The 20,915-nt window shown below is 47.3% G+C and overlaps 1 protein-coding gene across 1 annotated transcript; it reads right to left on the bottom strand.

The window, feature by feature from the left end:
• Positions 1-17,864: 17,864 nt before the first annotated feature.
• LOC123153273 (probable ATP-dependent RNA helicase ddx56) lies at positions 17,865-18,849 on the bottom strand. The gene is made up of 3 exons (XM_044572472.1): positions 18,843-18,849; positions 18,651-18,769; positions 17,865-18,541 (listed from the first exon to the last, which is right to left on the bottom strand). Exons 1-3 carry the CDS (start codon positions 18,847-18,849, stop codon positions 18,119-18,121), a joined length of 549 nt encoding a protein of 182 aa, XP_044428407.1. The 3' UTR covers positions 17,865-18,118.
• Positions 18,850-20,915: the final 2,066 nt, after the last annotated feature.

Below are 20,915 nucleotides of genomic sequence, written 5' to 3'. Positions count from 1 at the left end.
ACGATCATGGTGACTGTCTTCTATGGAAGATAGCAATTTGTCGAGTTCCCAACCGCTCTTGGAATTACAAAAACTATCAAGTTGTTGCTATCTTCGACAAGCTTGTTGCCGTCCTTCATGGTTCGACTCGATGGATATTGCTCAAAAATCAGTTTCTGTACACGGATGAGTACTGTGATGCAATTCAATACGAGGGCCTTGTGTTTGCTGCCACCACTCATGACACTATTTTTGCATAGCATCCTAGTAGTTTCGGTACGTTTGTCTTCCACCATAATTATAATTGTTTCATCCACATGCATGCGGTTTAGCAAGTTTCCCTTTACTAATTAACCTTCTTCTTGTGTTTCCAAGGTCCTGTGAACATCCCACCACCTATACTTGAAAATTTTTATAACCAAGGGGGAGATGCCGATGTGATGATCACGAGCAGCGCCCATATACTCTGTGGCGCCTGGCAACTAATTCCGATGGATCACCTCTTCTTGTGTGTATACAGCCCACTGATGATGTTACTGCTAAGGAAGCAGGTGTCTCCCATGGTCGCACTCTCCGGACCTATTCCAACACCCGTTGCATGGTATTCAGGGTGGATACTAGTGTGCTAGCGCCAACTCCTTCTCCCTGGCACAGAATTGATAGTCTTGGAGAAAACTCGCTCTTCCTTGGACAAAACTATCCAATGATGGTGAAAGGCGATCCAACTGCTGTTGACACATTTATGAGAAGCAACTGTGTCTATACCTCGGACATTTGGGTGGTTCCCTACCCTGGTACTGATATAGTAGGCCGCTTCAGCCTGGATGATCAGTCCCGCGTTGGTCTCCAGATCGACAACGAATGGCCCATCCCAGAGAATCACTTGTGGTTCAAAGCAAGCGTTTCCAACGCCGCGGAATGGTTGAGTTGAAGTTCATTTAATGGCTTGTTATTTGTTGTGTGGTGAAAACTTTAGTATTTATAATGTATCCTCGTTGTCGATGTGGGTTGATGACCTGTTGTATGTAATAAAATGATATGCCTGTGATAAACTTACTAAATTTATGAATGGCTTTCGAGCCGCTTCTCTGAGTGAGTGGTGCGACGAGGCAAAAATATATTTTCCAAATACATAATTGTACGTGCATTGCAACAGGTTATCAGATGAGGCCAATCAACAATAGTACACGCCACCACCACGACATCCATCTGACACCATATTATTTCTTGGAGTCCATGCTACATCAATCTCTTCAACCTCGTCGTTTCTCTAACTTCAGCCATCGCGCGGCGGGCGAGGTGGGGGTTTGCCGATAGTCGGTTTCCTTAACTGTGGTCCCATTTGTAAGGCCAACTCCAATGCACGACCCCAAACGCACCTCCGTTTTGCACGAACTCCAACGATAATTTTGACTAGAAAAGCAAGACCAAAGAAAACAAGAACCACAAGAATACATTTTACTACTCCTGTAAGTTGGATTAGTGCCTTCTCGTTGCATTCATTGTTGATCTGTGGAGGCTCGATCTTGCGTCTGTGCTAGCTAAAAGTGATAGAACATCTACTAAATTGCGCTCTATCAATATATGGATGTACTCTTCTTCCCAATACAAAAACTTGCATCCATTCTACTCCCTCCGTTGCACAATACATGCCTTCTATTTGTCAAAATATATATGTATCTAGACATGTCTTAGTATATAGGTGCATCCATTTTTGGACAAATGGAAGTCAAGTATTTTGGAACGGAGGGAGTACACAATAAATTTTTTAAGTTAGCACAACTAGTCTAATCCGGAGCAGAACCGAAGATTTGGTCGGGTTCTTCCTCCTTTTGCCGACACGTGGGACATCCAGCATCCAGGTCATGTCATGAAAGAAAATAGAGTGGTAGTTGAAGCCACGAGATGTGCATCTTGGGTTAAACTGTAAATAGAATCTTACTACTCTTGAGTAACTCCAAAAGCGGCCACCGAAGATCTTTATTGGATTTGTTTTTCATCACCAGCACGTCGAGGTGAAAGATGTGCAGGTTCAATGGGTCCTCTTATGTTTTCACTGACATGTGGGGCCGCATGTGAGCAAACAGACGATGGGCTCCGCGCGTCCGCTGGCTGGCTGAGAAGAGATAGAGGAGGGCTGAGCACGGGCTGTAGGAAATTTGTTCTACGTACCTCGATATAGGCTCGATATAGTGGGGTGGCATGGGCCATAACTAGCATTCACGTCTAGCAGTACGGCACACGCCACCCACACGAGTCCCATCCGACACCAATTTTCTTGGAGTCCGTGCTACAACCATCTCTTCTCCCTCCTGTTTTCTCAGCCATCGCGCGATGGGCGGGGTGGGGGTTTGCCGATAGTCAGTTTTCTCAACTGCGGTCCCACTTGTAAGTGAAAATGGAACACCGCACGCATTCCTGCTTGAGCGGCATGCCGGACCAACCGTGTGGGGGTGCAACGCGAACACGGTAGGCTTTTCCTTTTGAACTTATAACTTGTAAAATTTGGTTCTGCTCCATGGCGCGATCGATAGATAGAAAATAACGATTTTGCCTAGAGTAATGAGAAGTTTGGTTCTGGCGCCGTTCATGCATGGAGAACGTACGAAAATTATGAAGTTGATGCGAAAGGTAAGATAATTACTGTAGTATCATATACTACTACATGGATTTGACGGAAAGATAAAAATACATACGGATCCATCAACGTTCAACGACATCCTCACGCCCTAGTGCGCTGGGTCACCAACCGACGTGTGAGGAGCAGGGACGTTGGCGGCGAGCTCAACGTGCTTCTGAACAATGCCGTCCAAGGTTGCCCTGCGCTCCAAGAAGGCGAGCGTCCTATCGTCCTCCTCTTGCATGTAGTAGTCCTTGTGGACGATTTGCGCATAGACATGGGTGATTATGTCAATGGTGTCTTGCTGCGCCAGGCGCTGCGCGGCGAGCGCGACCGCGAGGTGGACATTCTCCGGCGCGACGGCGGGCAGTCGCAGGGCCACCAGTGCGTCGAAGAGGTTGTTACCATAGTCGCCGTTGTGAGTGGCGGGCATCACAGAGCCTAGGCGCGTTGGCTGGAGGCTTACGTCAAAGTCGTCCGCAAGCTTCTTGACAACGGTGAACTTGTCGAGGAAACCGACGAGGACCTCGTCGAACAAGGAGACAAAGCTGTCGTCCAAGCGGCCCCTCGCCCTGGCGGCCTCAAGCAATACTACCTGAGACGTTCCTCGGTGCCGGGCCGCAGGCCAGCGTCGTGGACCATCTAGCACAGCCGGCTGATGCTCACGTTCATCGCCTCCATGGGTCTAGCGTAGCTTCTAGTCAACTGATCTTGCGGTTTGAGTGATCACTCAGCCCTTGGTTAGCGTGCGTAGGTGCGTAGGATTTCATACTACTCCTCGGCCCTCTACTGCACCTGCCTTTGGCTGTATGATAGGTGGGCCAGCCACCCCCTGGGGCCACGTGTCATTCACCCACAGGCAGTTGCCGTAAGTCAATGAAGTTGCGTCCCCCTCCGTGCCGGTGCAGTATAGTCATCTCACCGGACCTCTAGTTGGGGCCAAACGAGAGAAGTTTGATGTTTACTGGTTTATTGGTCCCTTTTGCATTTTGTGCCAAGTTTTGATCTTTGATTTAACTAATAAAATGTTAATGCATGTAAACAAAAATGTTGTGTAAGTCACCTTACAAAAACCAAATAATTCCAAAATACTTAGGCATAGTGCATTAACTCCCTCCTTGTTTCTTATTTCGTGACATATCAACCAATGAGAGATGTGGGCCGTGCATGCTTTCAATGACTTGAGACTACCAAACATGACATGCAGTGTATAGTTCATTGCATGTAATCCTATTAGTACTCTAGTTAGGAGTAGCAAAAAAAATTAAGTTCTTTCGCCAATAGGAATAAAACACCATGTATTTATTTACAGAGGGAGTAGTACATTTTTGGTGACATGCATTACTACATATTCTAGTCAAATACTAAAATCCAGATGGACGTGGTAGTACTCCTAAATCCAGACGGTGGTGCTACTAGTACTAGTAGTAGTACTACCAATGTAGTAGTAGGAGTACTAGCACTGTACTACCCGTTGGTCAAATTATTACGTGCTACTCCTCACAGTGAAGCGACAAGACCTTGCGCCGGAGATGACACCTGAGTATAGGCGCTGTGTTCGGCATACCATAGTTAGCCTCACCGTCTGCAGTCACTATCATCATGGCTGTAGAGCTAGCCTGCTTACAACTAGCCATGTTCGACATAATTTCCCGTGCGTAGATGCCCGTGCATTGCACAGAACACCACAATTGGGGGTGGACAGCTCCGGCAGCGGCCATCGCGCCAGATTTTTCCACGGCCTTCTACTCCTAGATGTGGTGGGGAGGAGATGAGGCTGATTGTGAGAGACAAGGAGTTGTTTGTAAATAGGGAACAAGTGCGGGCATCTTTTTGCAAAAATGGAGAAGCTTGGTTTGTATGTGTCAGATCTAGATCCGACGGCTATTGGTGAAAGATGGGAGGCACAACATCATCACCAACTCAGGACATGTTTGATACGCAGGATTTTGAAAACGCAGGAATAGGACACAACAATATTACAAGTTTCAAACTGATATTACAAATGTTAGGAGTAATGCTGCACCTACGAAGAGGGAATTACTAGGAAGTTTACGTAAGAACTTTCGTTACTTTAGGTGGATGCAGCATTATCGTACAAACTAAAATCCACCGCCCTGACAAGTCACTAATGGGAAAATAAGTTTTCGATTCTCTGGCCACTTGATGTTTCAAAAACAAATTCAGCTTCTATGGAGAAATGAGCTCCACCGTGTACCCGCGTGGGTGTGGCTGGGCACGAAGCGTGAGTACGTGCATGGTGCACCCATTCTCTTCTTGTATACGTACACCACCTATGTGGGGTTGTGTGAGAGAGATACAAACCTAGAGAGATATAGTGTGTGGGTTCTTGAGAGTTTTTTTTGTGGGGGGGTGTCAATCAAAAAATTTAACATATGCAATGTGTGTGAAATAGAGTCCTGGATATAACATATATATAGAGGGGGCGATCCACGAGAAGAGAGTGGAGGTATCATCGGCTTGAGGTGTCCATAGAATCGAAGAGAGGGATGATGTGTGTGTGTGCGCGCGCGCGATCGATAAAGAGTGCCATCGAATTTGTGTGTGCCCACGTCAAAGATATAGAGTGGCTGGCCTACTGGAATGTGAGATGGGACATGTGCAGTTTGTCTCTGTGGCATGGATACCTACCTGCAGCGCTCGACTATTGGTGTGTGGTGGGGGAAGAGGGAGGCCCAATTAACTATAGAGGTACAATGGCTGGTATATGTGTGGAGGAGGAGAGAGGCCTACCTCATGTATTAAGGAGATCGATCTGCCTCATGTATTAAGGGAGATCGATCGGCATCCATGCATATGTGCAGGAGATGAATAAGGTTGGGAGAGAGACAGAGCTAGAGTGTTGGAGGGGCTGGTAGTGGAGTTGCTTCTAACAAATGGTGGGATAGGCTTGCTAGACAAACGGAGGGCACGCCCGCAATATCAATAAGAGAGGAGATGGCTGCTTATTGTCTGTGCACGTGCGTGTGAGAGACGGGTCAGGAGGCATGCACGAATGATTAGGGGGGACGATGTGGTTGTGGTAAGCAGACGTAACTACATAGGAAGATCAATCGCCCTTTGTAAGAGAAAGGAGAGACATAACTTGTGAGGTACGTCGATCGATTGGGGGTAGTTAAAGTCGATCTAGGTATATGTTGGGAGATTGATCGGTATACATGCATGTGTGTGGTAGAAGCAAATGAGGCACGAGGAGAAGGATAGAGAGAGAGGGATGCATGTAGGAGGTGGTACGAGAGGCATACTATATCGAGGGGGAGGAGTGTGCGAGTACGAGAACGATGAAAAGAGTGGTGGGAGTGAGGCATGGACGGTGACAAGAGAAGAGGGGAAGCTTGTGTTTGTGCTAGGCACACCTGGCTAGAGGGGCATATCGATCGATGTGTGTCGTAAAGAAGGAGCTGGGGGGCCTACACACACCGTGGGTGAACGACCTAAAGTGAAAAGACGAATTTGCGCGATGGAGCTAGAGAATGTTGAGGGAGGGTGAGAGGGATGCGGGCGTGTGCATGCACAAGAGAAAGTTAGCGCTAGCTACAAAGATAAGAGGTTTGTGTGGGTGTAAAAGACGAATAGAGATCATATATACTTCATTATAAAAAGCGAATTCGGATATTTGAAGAATTTATCATAGTGTTTCAAACCGACGGATGTGTGAATATATATAACGGTGATACACATGGTGTGGTTATGAACATGGTATACTACATTTAATATATTTTATCTCTACTCTTATAAAAAATGGAGTTGTTGATGATGGTGTGCCTGCCATCCTGCATTATAGGCCGTCTGATTTATATCTGGCGGATAGCAAGGAAACTATGATGGTTGAAGTTGGCAACAATCATGATTGTAGATTCTTATTGAAATAGAGAAACGAATTCAAATTTAGTTCGAATTGCAGCGGTAGTATAGACATTTGGAATGCACTAAAATGTTGGTATGAGTAGGTTACATGCATTATACAGCAAGCGAAAAAATTTAATCGGACATAACATGGATTCATACTCCCTCCTTCCATCTATATAGGGCGTAATGAGATTTTTAAGACTGCCTTTGAGTATTGACAAGATTAATAGTACATGACATGCACAATGTGAAGATTATATAATTGAAAGAACCTTTCACAGATGAATGTAACGGTGTGCTTTGTGTAAGTTGCATGTCATATATCATTGCTCTAATATTTGGTCAAAGTTAGCATCGAAAAACACATTAGGCCCTATATAGATGGAAGGACGGAGTAGCTTTGAATAGCATTTGTATAGTAAAACGGGGCAAGACTCTCTCTTTGTGTGGTGTGAATAGTTTTATTTTTTCGTTTTCTTTTTGGTTGAGAGAAGTGCGAATTGATTTGGTACGTACAAGTACAATATTACTACACCTTAGGCTTGTCCCTAAAATTCAACCCGCATCTTGTTATATCCCGAAAATTCAGATATTGTGCTCCCAAAACTGGCGCCTTCACAACCCGCGCCTTGCTATCCCGAAATTACAACGCGCGCGAAAACTCCCTCCAGCTACCAAATCCCGACACGCAAAATCCCCCTTCTAACCCTGAGGCGAAAGGGCCGCTAGTTCAAATCGGTGGGGGGTACTTTCGTAACACACCCTACATTTTGGACAAGCGCATTCCTAAGTCATGCTTCACCCCCTCCCATCGCCCCTTTTCGCCATTCGAAATCCCAGGCCACCATAACCTCTCCACTCCAGCCGCGGAACCCCACCCTCCTCCGTCTGCCACGTCACCGCTGCCCAGCCGGAGCCTCTTCCCCGACGATGTCGTCCACTGCAACAGCTCGACGTCCCTCGTCCACCTCCCCGGATGAGGATCCGTCGTCCATCTCGTCGTCCTGCCGGTTCAGCCGCCCCGTCCTCCACCTCCAAGGAGCTGCTCCAACGATCACCTCGTCTATCGCGACTGCTCCATCCCCACAGCGCTGCCTTAACCTACTCCACCGGAACCGCAACATCCTCACCAACTGCTCGGACGAAGCCGAGGCCTACTCGGCGCCACCAAAGAGGTTGTACACTCATCGCATTGCACCTTCTCCTTAACTCGACCTCCCGGCGCCAACGGTGCTCCATCCCACACCCCCATGGAGCGGCGACCTTGAAGTCGGCGCCGCGGGCGACATCTCCATGATGGCTCTCCTCTAGTGCGAGGCCTCTTCGGCGGTGGCGTCCATACCAGCCGGATCTGCTGCTGCTGCTCTGGCTCTCGATCAATCGCTCGCCCAGCTGCTGCTGCTGCTCTCCCCCTCGCTCGTGCTGCTGCTCTGCTCTGATTAAGCCACACTTCAGTCGACTGAATTGACTTTTGGGTCAGTTGATTTTCAGGGGTTGGGGGAGCTTGCCGGAGTTAAGGAAGAACCACCCGCAGCGGGGAAGGGGGCTCGCCAGAGAGGTACAACACTATCTATCTTAGGGTTCAGGGTGGGGGGCCTAGAGGGCTGGCCGGGGCGGCGGTGGCGAGTTGTTTCGAGGCGGTGAGGCGGCGCTGGGGCCGGCGGTTCGGTCGGTGGTGGCTGGCGGCTCAGGGGGGGTGTAGGTTGAAGATGAACTGCAGGCCCTCCCTAAACTACATGTCAAGTGCCTCTCTGCTACCATTGCATTCAGTTTCGACAGTAGCATTCAGATTCCACAGAAAATTTCTGTTTCGACAGTTAAGTTCAGAGTCAACAGTTTTTACCTCATCTGTTGTAGTCAGGTGGTTTTTGGTGATGTTAATTTTACATCCATTTTACATCATCTAATCCCACTTGAGACTGGCAATGTCTGTCTTGTGCTGCTTCAGCCTTGATGTCTTACGGCTCACCGGAGCTGCTCCAACGGCAGAATGATCCATCACAACAAAGCAGTGCCCTGGACGCCGTCTACAGATTCCTCAGATCTTCCTCCACACCTCCGACAGCTACCTATGCCTCAACTGCTTCAGCGACCAACCCAATGATGCTGAGGTCGACACGGCTACAGCAAAGAGGTTGTACATTTGTTGCATCACTTATTACTATACATTCACGTCGATCCATTAGGGCTATTTTGGTTCAACGGAAAAACATCGATCCACTGGTTGTTACCATCACTCCAAATTTCTGCATGCTCTCCTTACATAATCTCACCATATTTTTTTGTATGCATGTCAGATATTGTACACAGTCATGCTGAACATGTAGAGAAAAAGAGAAGAGTTTTGCGCGGCAATACAATGTCATGCAGACATCGCTCCATGGTGGGTTCAATGGCAAACCCTCCCCACCCCTCTCCAGATTGTAATCCAGAGGAAGATATCTGTTCTGAGGCAGATTCGGACGCCGCTGACCACTCCTATTTACCCCCCAAGGTGTTTGCTCTAGCTTGGCATGATGATGTTAGTCATATCATGCATATGTTTCCTTGCAGTGCCTATTTTTGACATCATATATGTTATCTGCTTAGTTTAGACTTGTTCTGTAATGCCACCTGTTTAGTTTCTATATCATATATGGGAATTATGCAGTCTCATGTCTTTTAGCCAGCCATAATATATGTGAAATGTGCAATGCCATCCTGTTTAACCAGGCATCATATATTTGAATGATATCTTGCCCATCGTTTTCTTCATTACATTTCCATTTGTCAACAATGTTTGTACATTGAACTACTCTTCCTGTGAATCAGCCATTTGGGTGGGAGATGGAAAAATCTAGAGTGGAAACAAGGCCTTCAGAGCAGATAGTGCTACATGTCGAAGCAGATCTCTTGTTGGGTCCCGATAGCTCCTCAGAGATGGATTCAGAGACAGATGACCAGTCCTATTCCCCCACTGAGGTGTATGCTCTAACTTGGCACAGTTATACTGCTCATATCATGCATACGGTGTCTTGCATTGCATAGTTAAGACATCATATACACAATATTCAACACCATGTTCTTAGTTCAGACATCATATCGAATGCCCTCTGTTTAGCATATAAATCACATATGTGAATTAAATGATGTGATCCTGATTACTTAGATAACATGTAGGTGAATTATGTCATGCGATCCTCTTTAGTTATTCATCATATCTTTGAATTATGTTATGCTATGCTATCCAGTTTAGATAGACATCATATATGTGAAATTATGTCATGCTATCCGTTTTAGTTAAACAATATAAATGTCAACTATTTCATGCCCTCTTTTTTCCACACTATCTATTGCATCTGTCTCTCATACAATGTCTGTTCATTCAACTATGTTTCCTGTTTATCAGCCATTTGAATTAGAGCGGGTGATGTCAGTATCTAGCGGACTAAAAACACGGTCTTCAAATAAAACAGTGCTACCTCTTGGTGGACATAGCACCCCGATTGTACATGCACAAGAACCAGCCCTACCACACATAACCCAAACTCTCACAGATTGTACCCCTACTACGATGGACAGAGAACCAGCTTCACCCAATCTAACCCCAACCCCAGCTGATAGTAACCCAGTTCCCGTTGACACAGCACCATCTCCACCACAGAGCTCCCAAACAAGAGCAGTTAGTAAGGCAGCTCCAGTGCCCAAAGGGCCAGTACTATCACGGCGAACCCCAACTCCACCAGTTAGTACGCCTATTCCTGTGGAGGAAGCACAACCAGCTAGTCATAGTTTAGCATCTGTCACATTAGATGTTGTTAAATCGTATGTGCGTATCTTCCCATCTTGGAAATATTATACTGAAGATGAAGGAAAATGCCAGTTGCAGGTGTTTGTCCAGGAGTTATGGGTAAGTAATGTTATTCATGGCAATTACTTTGCTTCGTCCCATACATCCTACCTCCATGATGGTTATAATACATCAAATTTTCCCATTTTTCTCTATAGAGAAGGACCGATTTGGAAACTCAGGATGAGGTAAGCTGTGCTAATACCTCTACTATCTTCAAGAATGCTTGGTGGGAGTATCGGAATTACCTGAAGAAAACGTACTTCACCGGCAAAGAAACTCATAAAATTCCCTTACGTTCTCCTGAGACACATTTACTGGACGATGACTGGGAACGCCTTGTTCTATACTGGTCCCGAACCAAGAATGTGCTAAGGTCTATGAGCTCATTTTCTATTTTTAAGTATTATATTCTTGCATCTTACTGTACTTTGTTCATGTAGAACAAGTGCCTAAACCTGAAGAACAATTGTTCTAATTTAAGATTCCATTGCTACCATAGGACATCGATATATGTTTGTTTGATGCTTTTATTATGTACTAGTACTTGGCAATAGAAGACTTGGTAGTTTAATCCTGTCCACCTTACTAATGAACTGGTTCACCGAAATAAGTTTCATATACTAGTACATGCTAAACTTGTTATGTGTCTGCTTGTTTCTTCTTTTAGAATGCTGACAGAATATTGGGGAAGAGTGCCTTATTAAGCAACGGTAAAGGAAGTAATGCAGATAAGGTTTAGGATAGTGACACATCTTGTCTTGGTTTAGTGTTGGAGTTACTGGCCACTACCGCTTGCACAAGCTATTCAAACTCACTGTCTGAATCAGTTTGGTTTCTTGAGTCTCAACCACAAGATGAAAGACATCGATCAGCTATGCTGCGACAAGAAGCGGAAGGACTGCGGAAGTCCCTGGAGCATTCAGATGCATACTTTCTGGTGCAATAGCAAGCATTGGAGGATTTTAGCGCCAAACAAGACAAAGCTAATCAGCTTGCTAAGCTTATTGCCAGCATGGTGGATACCCATGATAACGTTTCTTGAGCTCTTTTGAAGTTGTTTCAGTTATGCTCTTGTTTTGCTGCCGCTTTATTTGCACTGGTGGCCAATTTTGATGGCCAGTGTATATGATATGCTGCTTTGTTCCCTATATTTGCACTGGTGGCGAACTTTGATGCCCAGTGGATGTAATATGTGTAATAGCCGTGATAGCCTAGCGTTAGTTGCTTGCTTATTAATTTCCTTGTTGTCTTGTTTGTTTGTTTGCTTGTAGTCATTGCAGTTCTTTTTCCGCGGTTAACTAGTGGCTGCAATAACCTATTTTTTAAAACTAGGCCACAATAACCATGGGCTAATATTTACTGTAGTGACACTGGGCCTCCTATGGGCCGTAGAAATAGTGGGCCTTCTACGGGCCGTAGAAACAGTAGGCCTTCTACGGGCCGTAGAAACAATGGGCCTTCTATGGGCCGTATCATCAATGGGCCTTATACGGGCCGTATGATCGATTGGCCAAACATGGGCCAATAACAGGCCGCATTGGCCATAAACGGGCTAGAGTTGGAATCGTCCGTTCATGGGCCGACCGTAACGGGCCATCGTTAATAGGCCGTATTTGATGATGCTATGAAAATGGCCCAACGTATTAACGGACCACAAACAGGCCGACTGTAACCACAGGCTGAATTTGGCCCACAAGCAGAAAATGACAGTAACGGGCCGTAAGTAAACGAATGCTGGAAATGAGCCCAGGAATAAATGGGCTCTGAGAAGGCCGAAAGATAACATGGGCTGGAAACGGCCCAACGGAATAACGGGCCGTTAATGGGTATAAAGTGATACATTGTTCATTACTGGCCAGTTTCACCACGGGCCGTTAATGGGTGTAAAGTGATACACTATTCATTACGGGTCAGTTTCACCACGGGCCGTTAATAGGCCAAGAGTTACATAGGGCCTCATATGGGCCGAAAGATGTCATGGGCCATACATGGGCCAGAAGTGAAAACGGGCTGGAATCATATTGGATGGCCCGGATGATGCTACTAGGCCTAATTCGGATAGGGCGTAACGGGCTTTGGGTTAGCGGGCTGTAAATGGGCTATATGCGAACATGCCATTAATAGGCTTTCCATGGGCCGGCCCGCCACCTTTTGACCAAGTCAAACGGGCCGGCCTTTTCACAGGAATGGGCCTCTATTGGGCCGTGCCACGTGTCGACGTATCATAGGCGCCTACCTGACCCACTGACGAGCTGACACATGTTTTGTCCGGCCAATAAGAATTTTACACGTGGAAATTTCCCATTGGTCGGGGCTAGTAACAGGTTATCGGATCCAAAACCCGACCTGATAGCTTAACGGCGTTCCCTTCCGGTGGATGCCACGTGTCGGTCACCCTTGACGAAAGCACTTATGTGACGCGCGATTTATCATCATGGAAGTGGACACTTCCGTGATGATAATTTTTTGGTAATGTCATGGAACACTTCTACGACATCACAGGTATGACTATCTTAATTCTGTCATAAATTTGTCATGGATGTACATGCATGACAAAAAACGCGACCTACTATGACAAACACGTATCATCACGGAAGTGTATTTTTTTGTAGTGTGGTGTTCGGAGCTCAATCATTGTGGTGTAAAGCTCTGGGCAAGCGTCGGAGTCTCCAATTAGGTTGTGGAGATCGCCCCGAGCAATTTGACGGGTACCGGTGACCGCCCCCAAGGGTTGCCAAAGTGTACGGGTTCGGTGACCGCCCCCAAGGGTTGCCATTTGTACGGGTTCGGTGACCGCCCTCAAGGGTCCCTTAGTGGAATCACGACATCTTGCATTGTGCGAGGGCGTGAGGAGATTACGGTGGCCCTAGTGGCTTCGTGGGGAGCATTGTGCCTCCACACCGCTCCAAACAGAGATTAGCATCCGCAAGGGTGTGAACTTCGGGATACATCATCGTCTCCGCGTGCCTCGATTATCTCTTACCCAAGCCCCTTTACTTATGCACTTTACTTTGTGATAGCCGTATTGTTTCTTGTCATATATCTTGCTATCACATAGTTGCTTATCTTGCTTAGCATAAGTTGTTGGTGCACATAGGTGAACCTAGTTGTTTTAGGTTTTGTGCTTGAAAAATTAACCGCTAGGTTTATTCCGCATTTGTTCAAGCCTAAATCATAATTATTTTAAAACGCCTATCCACCCCCCTCTAGGCGACATCCACGATCTTTCAGCGGGGTCTATCCCTCAGTTCTAGGATGGCACAATTTGTTCCAGATTGAAGGCCAGAGTAGTTATAGGTGTGATTTCCCGAACACTGTCCGACGGCAGAGCTAAATCATGCTCGTCGTGATCGTGTGGCGCACCTAACATGGGCTCGAATCCGTCGAACATCAAGTCTCCGCGGATGTCGGCAGTGCAGTTTAAGTTTCCGAACCTGACCTGATGGCCAGGGGCGTAGCTCTCGATCTGCTCCAGATGGCCAAGCGAATTGGCCCGCAGTGCCAAGCAGCCGAATACGAAGATCTGTCCAGGGAGGAAAACCTCACCCTGGCCCGCATCATTACCGATGATCGAAGGGGCCATCGAGCCTTATGGTGACGGCATAGTGGAACTCTCAATGAAAGCACCAATGTTGGTGTCAAAATCGGCGGATCTCGGGTAGGGGGTCCCGAACTGTGCATCTAAGGCCGATGGTAACAGGAGGCGGGGGACACGATGTTTACCCAGGTTCGGGCCTTCTTGATGGAGGTAATACCCTATGTCCTGCTTGATTGTTCTTGATGATATGCGTATTACAAGAGTTGATCTACCACGAGATCGTAGAGGCTAAACCCTAGAAGCTAGCCTATGGTATGATTGTATGTTGTCCTATGGACTAAATCCTCCTGTTTATATAGACACCGGAGGGGGCTAGGGTTACATAGAGTCGGTTACAAGGGAGGAGATCTACATATCCGTATTGCCAAGCTTGCCTTCCACGCCAAGGAAAGTCCCATCCGGACATGGGACGAAGTCTTCAATCTTGTATCTTCATAGTCCAACAGTCCGACTAAAGGATATAGTCCAGTTGTCCGGAGACCCCTTAATCCAGGACTCCCTCACCCATGAACCAGGCTTCAATGACGATGAGTCCGGCGCGCAGATTGTCTTCGGCATTGCAAGGCGGATTCCTTCTCCGAATACTCCATAGAAGATTTTGAACACGATGATCGTGTCCAGCTCTGCAAAACAAATTCCACATACCACCGTAGAGAGTATAATATTTCCACAAATCTAATCTACTGACAACTTTTAATAACGTGACATCACGCCATGGCCCGGTCATTATGCGAACCGTTTTTCTCAACCAGCTACTATGCATATTGCGAGGCGGTTTTCTTGGCATGTCTTGTCGAAGCAGAGATCGTGTCCCCTTATCATGGGATTCTCATCAATATGGGTGTGGGTAACCCAACCATGCCATCAATTGCGGCGCTTGGGGAATAAGTGAGTTTACCAGACAGGTGGGGAGGCGCATAGCTCCTTCCGCCCTTATAAAGGGACAAGGACTCCTCCTTTTCACCCACGCCTTCTTTAGATCCCTGCCCATCCATTCTTGCACACTCGATCTCCAGCGCCCAAGTTCGCATTTTCTTTGTAAAACCACTCCAAACATTTCCGGAGCGGGAGGCAAGTGGATGGTCTCCTCCGTTACGGAGGAGAACATTACGAAGCTCTGAGAAGCTGGATACCTGGCCGCAGACATCGCGCACCGGCTCCCAGACGAGGGGCAGATCGTCCCTACTCCAAGACCCCATCAGAGGGTTGTATTCCTCCCCCACTTCATCCGTGGGCTGGGATTTCCCCTCCACCCGTCCGTCCGCGGGCTCATGTTCTACTACGGGCTGGACTTCCATGATCTGGCCCCCAATTTCATCCTCAACATTTCGGCGTTTATCTTCGTGTGCAAGGCTTTCCTCCGCATCAAGCCCCACTTCGGCCTGTGGCTGAAGACCTTCAACGTGAAGCCGAAGGTGGTGGTCGGCCAGCAAGCGGAGTGCGGAGGCGCCATGGTGGGCAAAATGCCTAATGTCACCTGGCTCGAGGGCGCCTATGTGGAGACCATGAAGGGGTGGTAATCGGGGTGGTTCTACATCACCGAGCCACGCGACGCCAACTGGGTGGCGGACCCCGAATTTTGATCCGGCATCCCCACGCGGCTCACCTCCTGGAAAGAGAAGGGCCTATCCTGGGGTTCATCGGTGGAGCTGACCGGACTCCAAAACCGCGTAAGAAATATGATAAGCAAGAAAATCAAGCTCGTCAACGTGGTCCAGGTCATGCTCTTCCGCCGGATCCTTCCGTGTCAAGGACGGCCATTCAATATGTGGGAGTTCGACCAAGCCAAGCACCAGACGCTGCGAGAGCTTTTTGACACGACGCACCAAGACGTCTGAAGGGTGCTATTCAAGGCCGCCGAGGTACCTCCTTCCCTTACCAAGGATCGTGGACTCAGCGCAAAGCGCCCTTCCAATCCGGTAAGCTCTTTATATCTCATAAGATGTTTCGTTCCCCGATATAATCATGTGGGGGATCTAAGCCTCCATGCCATTTGACAGGAATGGGTCGCAACAGCGGAGTAGATCGATTGTCCGGCCCCACTGCCCGAGGATCCAGCAAGTGCTCTCTTAACTGGGGTGCTGGCTCCAGCGCCCTATGAGGCGCTGGAGAAGAAGGCTAAGAAGAAGGCCACGGGGACCAGGAAAGGTCTCTGGTGCAAGGTCATATCGGACTCATCGTCCAATAACACCGAGACACCCTCCTCCCATGAAAACAAGGAGGAGGAAGAGGAAAGTTCTCCCCCCTAGCTGGGGGAGACAAGAAAAGGAAGGCCGCCCCATCAGGGGAAGACAAAGGGTCCAAGATGGGAAGGACTCTCCTTCCGGACTGCTCCACGGCGGCTGCTGTTAGCGACGAGGAGTGGTTACCCAGGGACAAGCCCCTGGCGAAGTCATAAGTATCTGGATACCATAATAGTTCTTGGTATGTTTTATTTTATTGCTTCTTATCATGCCGAACATGATCATGCAGCCCATCCAAAGCCCATATTGACGTATCCTCTTCGGATGAGTCTTTGGGCCTGTCGGAGATGAATAGTGATTCACTCCCGACCGCCTCCTCCCCCCGCCCTACGGACAACGTTGAGGTGCTGTCTCAAAGGGTACCGAACCAAGGGGGGACAGTTCCAGAAGCGCCCCAAGGCGACATTCCGGACGCTGGGCGCACGAGGGGCAAGACTCCCATGGGCTCTAACGCCGGGGGCAGCAAGTCTGTGCCGATGGCCTCTGTCCATCCAGGGTCATCGGACAATTTGCTGGAAGCGCTTCGCGGCGCTTCCATTGACGAAGAGCACCGCACTATCATGAGTGCGGTGGTCAAGAAGATTCAGTCCGCCAAAAGCGGACTGATTGAAGCATGTGCCAGCCTCCTAACAGGCTTTGAGGTAAGTAATCAAATTATGAGAAAATGTTATAGCATAGACAGTAGCCCCTGATGCTCCGTTTGGTGTTCGGAAGAAAAGCCGAACAAAGGATCAAATAATAACCATATGAGTCTAATCAGAATATGTCTATGTGAATAAGTAGGCTTCACTGCTGGCCGCTGCCGCTCACACGGCGGAGGTCTCCGCACTGAAGCGGGACCTTGAGCGGTCCGAGGAAGAGCTCGGCCTTACCAAGAGGCAGCTCGAAGAGAACAAAGGTAAGTGATACCTCGTCTGTTTATTGATAAAGAAAAAGTAAACTTGTCATCGGATCACAGGATCGTCATGAATTTTGCTAGGGGCCATGACCGAAGTGGCAGCCCTGAGAAAGGCGCTATCCGAGGCCGAAAGCAAAGCGGCCAAGGAGCGTGCCGAGCGCAAGAAGCAAGAGGCCCAAGTTGGCGAGGTTCAACAAGAGCTCCAGGAGTTCGTCAAGAAGTATGAGTCCTTGGAGCGTGACTCTAAGACACAAGGGTCTGAGCTTGCAAAGGCCCTCGAGAACGTGCAAAATGCCAAGGCCGAAGCCCAAAAGGCCCTCCAGGAATTTGAGGCGGTCAAGAAGATAGTGGCGGGTAAAGCATTCATTATGCAAAGCAAGCATGTGAAGGAAACTTTCCTTTTACTTACCCGAATTCGGAGTTCTCTAGGAGCGTTCGCAGACCTACCCCACAGTGTGTCGGATGCCGCAGAGTTCTACCGGGCCGAGGAAGAGAGCTCGACGAAGAAGTTGTTCTGGTCTCAGTATACTGGGACCAAGATTTTAAATAGCGGATAGCGTGGTGATAGCGGATTGAAGTCGGCGTAAAGGAATACGGATAGCGGGTGATATTGCAGACGCTATGCGCCTGCATAGCGCTTTTGTAAAAGCACTTGCAAATTACATATTATTATGTATATTTCTAATCAGTTGAAAACAATATGACACTTGAATTGAATAATTGGTCCATCAGGAAATATTCAACCATGTAAGTAGTAACCATGCAACCATGTAAGCACTTGAATTGAACAAAGTTATGCAAATAGGCAACCATATCATGATATCAAACAACAACCACCAGCATATTTGGTTCATAGGCACTCATCGTCAAATAAATAAGTTCAGACTTTGTAGTCTACATCCATCAAGCCATGACCTAATTACCATCCATCCATCACAGAATGAAAAACAGAAATGAGTGCATGACACATTAACAAAGTTGACAAGTGACAACAAGAGTGCACGACACCATCAGGCCACGACCATCATGCAAAATAAAAACAGATTCAAGTCAGATCATGTAAGAAGCAAGATTCAAGTCATTCACCATCCTCTTCATCTTCAACAGTCAGATCGATGTCCACTTCTTGGTCTTCATCATTGTCCTCCTCATCTTCTTGGTTCTCATCCTCTTCTTCCATTTCCTCTTCTTCTGCCACTTCCTCCTCATCTTCAACATCTTGATTTGTACGAGCTCTTTTGCCTCTAGTTCTTGAAGCTACAGATTTTTGTTTCCCCTTTGAATTGATGTCAATTTCAGCTTCATCTTCAGATGACTCATCATCTTGTAGTAGCTCTTCATCCAACATCCACTCATTTGGTGGCTCATCTTCAATGTATTTTGCAAGCAGTGGGTCCCTTTCCCTCTCAGAGTACTTGGAGTCCAGCCTCTTGTTGAACATCACATAAACAAGATCATTCAACTTCTTCTGGCCTAGTCTGGTCCTCTTCTTTGAATGTACCTAAAACACAAATACAATAGTACATTCCATTTAGTAATTCACATGATGCAAACAAAAAATGGTAAGAAACTAAGCAATTGAGGAATAGCTTAATTGGGGATGTTATTACCCTCTCAAATGCAGACCAATTTCTTTCACATGCCGAAGAACTGCAAGTTAAGCTCAAGATTCTAATAGCCATCTTCTTCAAGTCCTTTGCAGAAGTTCCATGCACGGTCCACCATCTTGCTGCAAACAAGCAAGTCAAACAAATAAATAAGTACATCACTACCAGGTTGCAACATTCAGGAAAGACTCTCACAAGTCATGCCGGATACAAAAAATGGAAGGTACTTAATGGCATGTAGGTCGTCACCGCGGGCCATGACTTGTGATCTTGTTTATGTGATGTTCAACAAGAGGCTGGACTCCAAGTACTCTGAGAGGGAAAGGGACCCACTGCTTGCAAAATACATTGAAGATGAGCCACCAAATGAGTGGATGTTGGATGAAGAGCTACTACAAGATGATGAGTCATCTGAAGATGAAGCTGAAATTGACATCAATTCAAAGGGGAAACAAAAATCTGTAGCTTCAAGAACTAGAGGAAAAAGAGCTCCTACAAATCAAGATGTTGAAGATGAGGAGGAAGTGGCAGAAGAAGAGGAAATGGAAGAAGAGGATGAGAACCAAGAAGCTGAGGAGGACAATGATGAAGACCAAGAAGTGGACATCGATCTGACTGTTGAAGATGAAGAGGATGGTGAATGACTTGAATCTTGCTTCTTACATGATCTGACTTGAATCCGTTTTTATTTTGCGTGATGGTCGTGGCCTGACGGTGTCATGCACTCTTGTTGTCACTTGTCAACTTTGTTAATGTGTCATGCACTCATTTCTGTTTTTCATTCTGTGATGGATGGATGGTAATTAGGTCATGGCTGATGGATGTAGACTACAAAGTCTGAACTTATTTATTTGACGATGAGTGCCTATGAACCAAATATGCTGGTGGTTGTTGTTTGATATCATGATATGGTTTCCTATTTGCATAATTCTTTTCAATTCAAGTGCTTACATGGTTGCATGGTTACTACTTACATGGTTGAATATTTTTTGATGGACCAATTATTCAATTCAAGTGTCATATTGTTTTCAACTGATTAGAAATATACATAATAATATGTAATTTGCAAGTGCTTTTACAAAAGCGCTATGCGGGCGCATAGCGTCCGCGATATCACCCGCTATCCGTATTCCGCTATGCCGACCTCAATCCGCTATCACCCCGCTATCCGCTATTTAAAATCTTGGATCGATCTTGTAAGTCCTGATTTGTTTTCCAATACATCTCGCAGGTCCTGCGTGTTGCCCCAGTACTTTGTGTTTTTAATTGACTGGCGACGGGGTGCGAGCTGGACTTCGGCCGGATATGCCGCTTTGTCTCGGCCACGAGGTGGTCGGTCAGCCGCATCATACGCTGGGAGCATAGGCTTTAATGCTTTCTCCTCGAGTTGGGGTAGCAACCTGTGCTTTGGGTAACTTTTGGTTGGGCGTTCGAGTTTGTATTCCTCGACCGCCAGGACCTTGGTCCATCTATCCACTAGCAGATCTTTGTCAGCTTGAAGCTGTTGTTGCTTTTTCTTCAAGCTTTTTGCTGTGGCTATCAGCCAGCGCTTGAAGCGCTCCTGTTCGGCAGGATCCTCAGGCACGATAAATTCGTCATCGCCGAGGCTCACCTCGCCTTCGGAGAGAGGCATGTAATTGCCATCCTCTGATTCTCCGTCTGCTGCCTGTTCCTTAGGGCTGGCTTGCCCATCTCCCTCTCAAGGCCTGGCTGGAGGGGATTGTATTCGTCTTCGGCGCTATCCGCAACATTATTGTCTCTTGTGCCGGTATCGCCGTTTTTTCTATGGCGGGGCTTAGAGCGGCGCCATTGACGCCGGTGCTTAGATTGCTTCTCGGGGGGATTATCCTCTATTGCCTTATTGCCATCGCTTTCTTTGGGGTGTCCACCATGTATATATCATATGATGAGGTGTCGGTCCAGCGCCCTGTGGGCGGTGGTTCCTGCTCTTCTACATCGTCGTCCATACCGTCGATGTCTTCGGAGCCGAAATCAAGCATGTCGGTTAAGTCATCGACAGTGGCTATTAAGTGGCTGGTGGGTCGTCCGCTTCCCACTCAAGCCGGACATAGTTCGGCCAAGGGTCTGCTAACAAGGAGAGAGATTTCAATGAGTTTAGCAAGTCGCCCAAGGGCGAGTGCTGAAAGATATCCGCGGAGGTGAACTCCATGATTGGTGCCTAATCAGATTCGATAGGCACGGACGCAGGCGGTTCAGAGCCTGTGGCCGGGGATGAATCCAAGGGTCCGGCAACACAGGTCTCATAGG

This window comes from Triticum aestivum, chromosome 7A (assembly GCF_018294505.1).
Source record: "Triticum aestivum cultivar Chinese Spring chromosome 7A, IWGSC CS RefSeq v2.1, whole genome shotgun sequence".
NCBI classification, from domain to species: Eukaryota; Viridiplantae; Streptophyta; class Magnoliopsida; order Poales; family Poaceae; genus Triticum; species Triticum aestivum.
The sequence above is the reverse complement of the archived record's forward strand: the minus strand, read 5'-3'. Positions and strand labels throughout refer to the sequence as shown.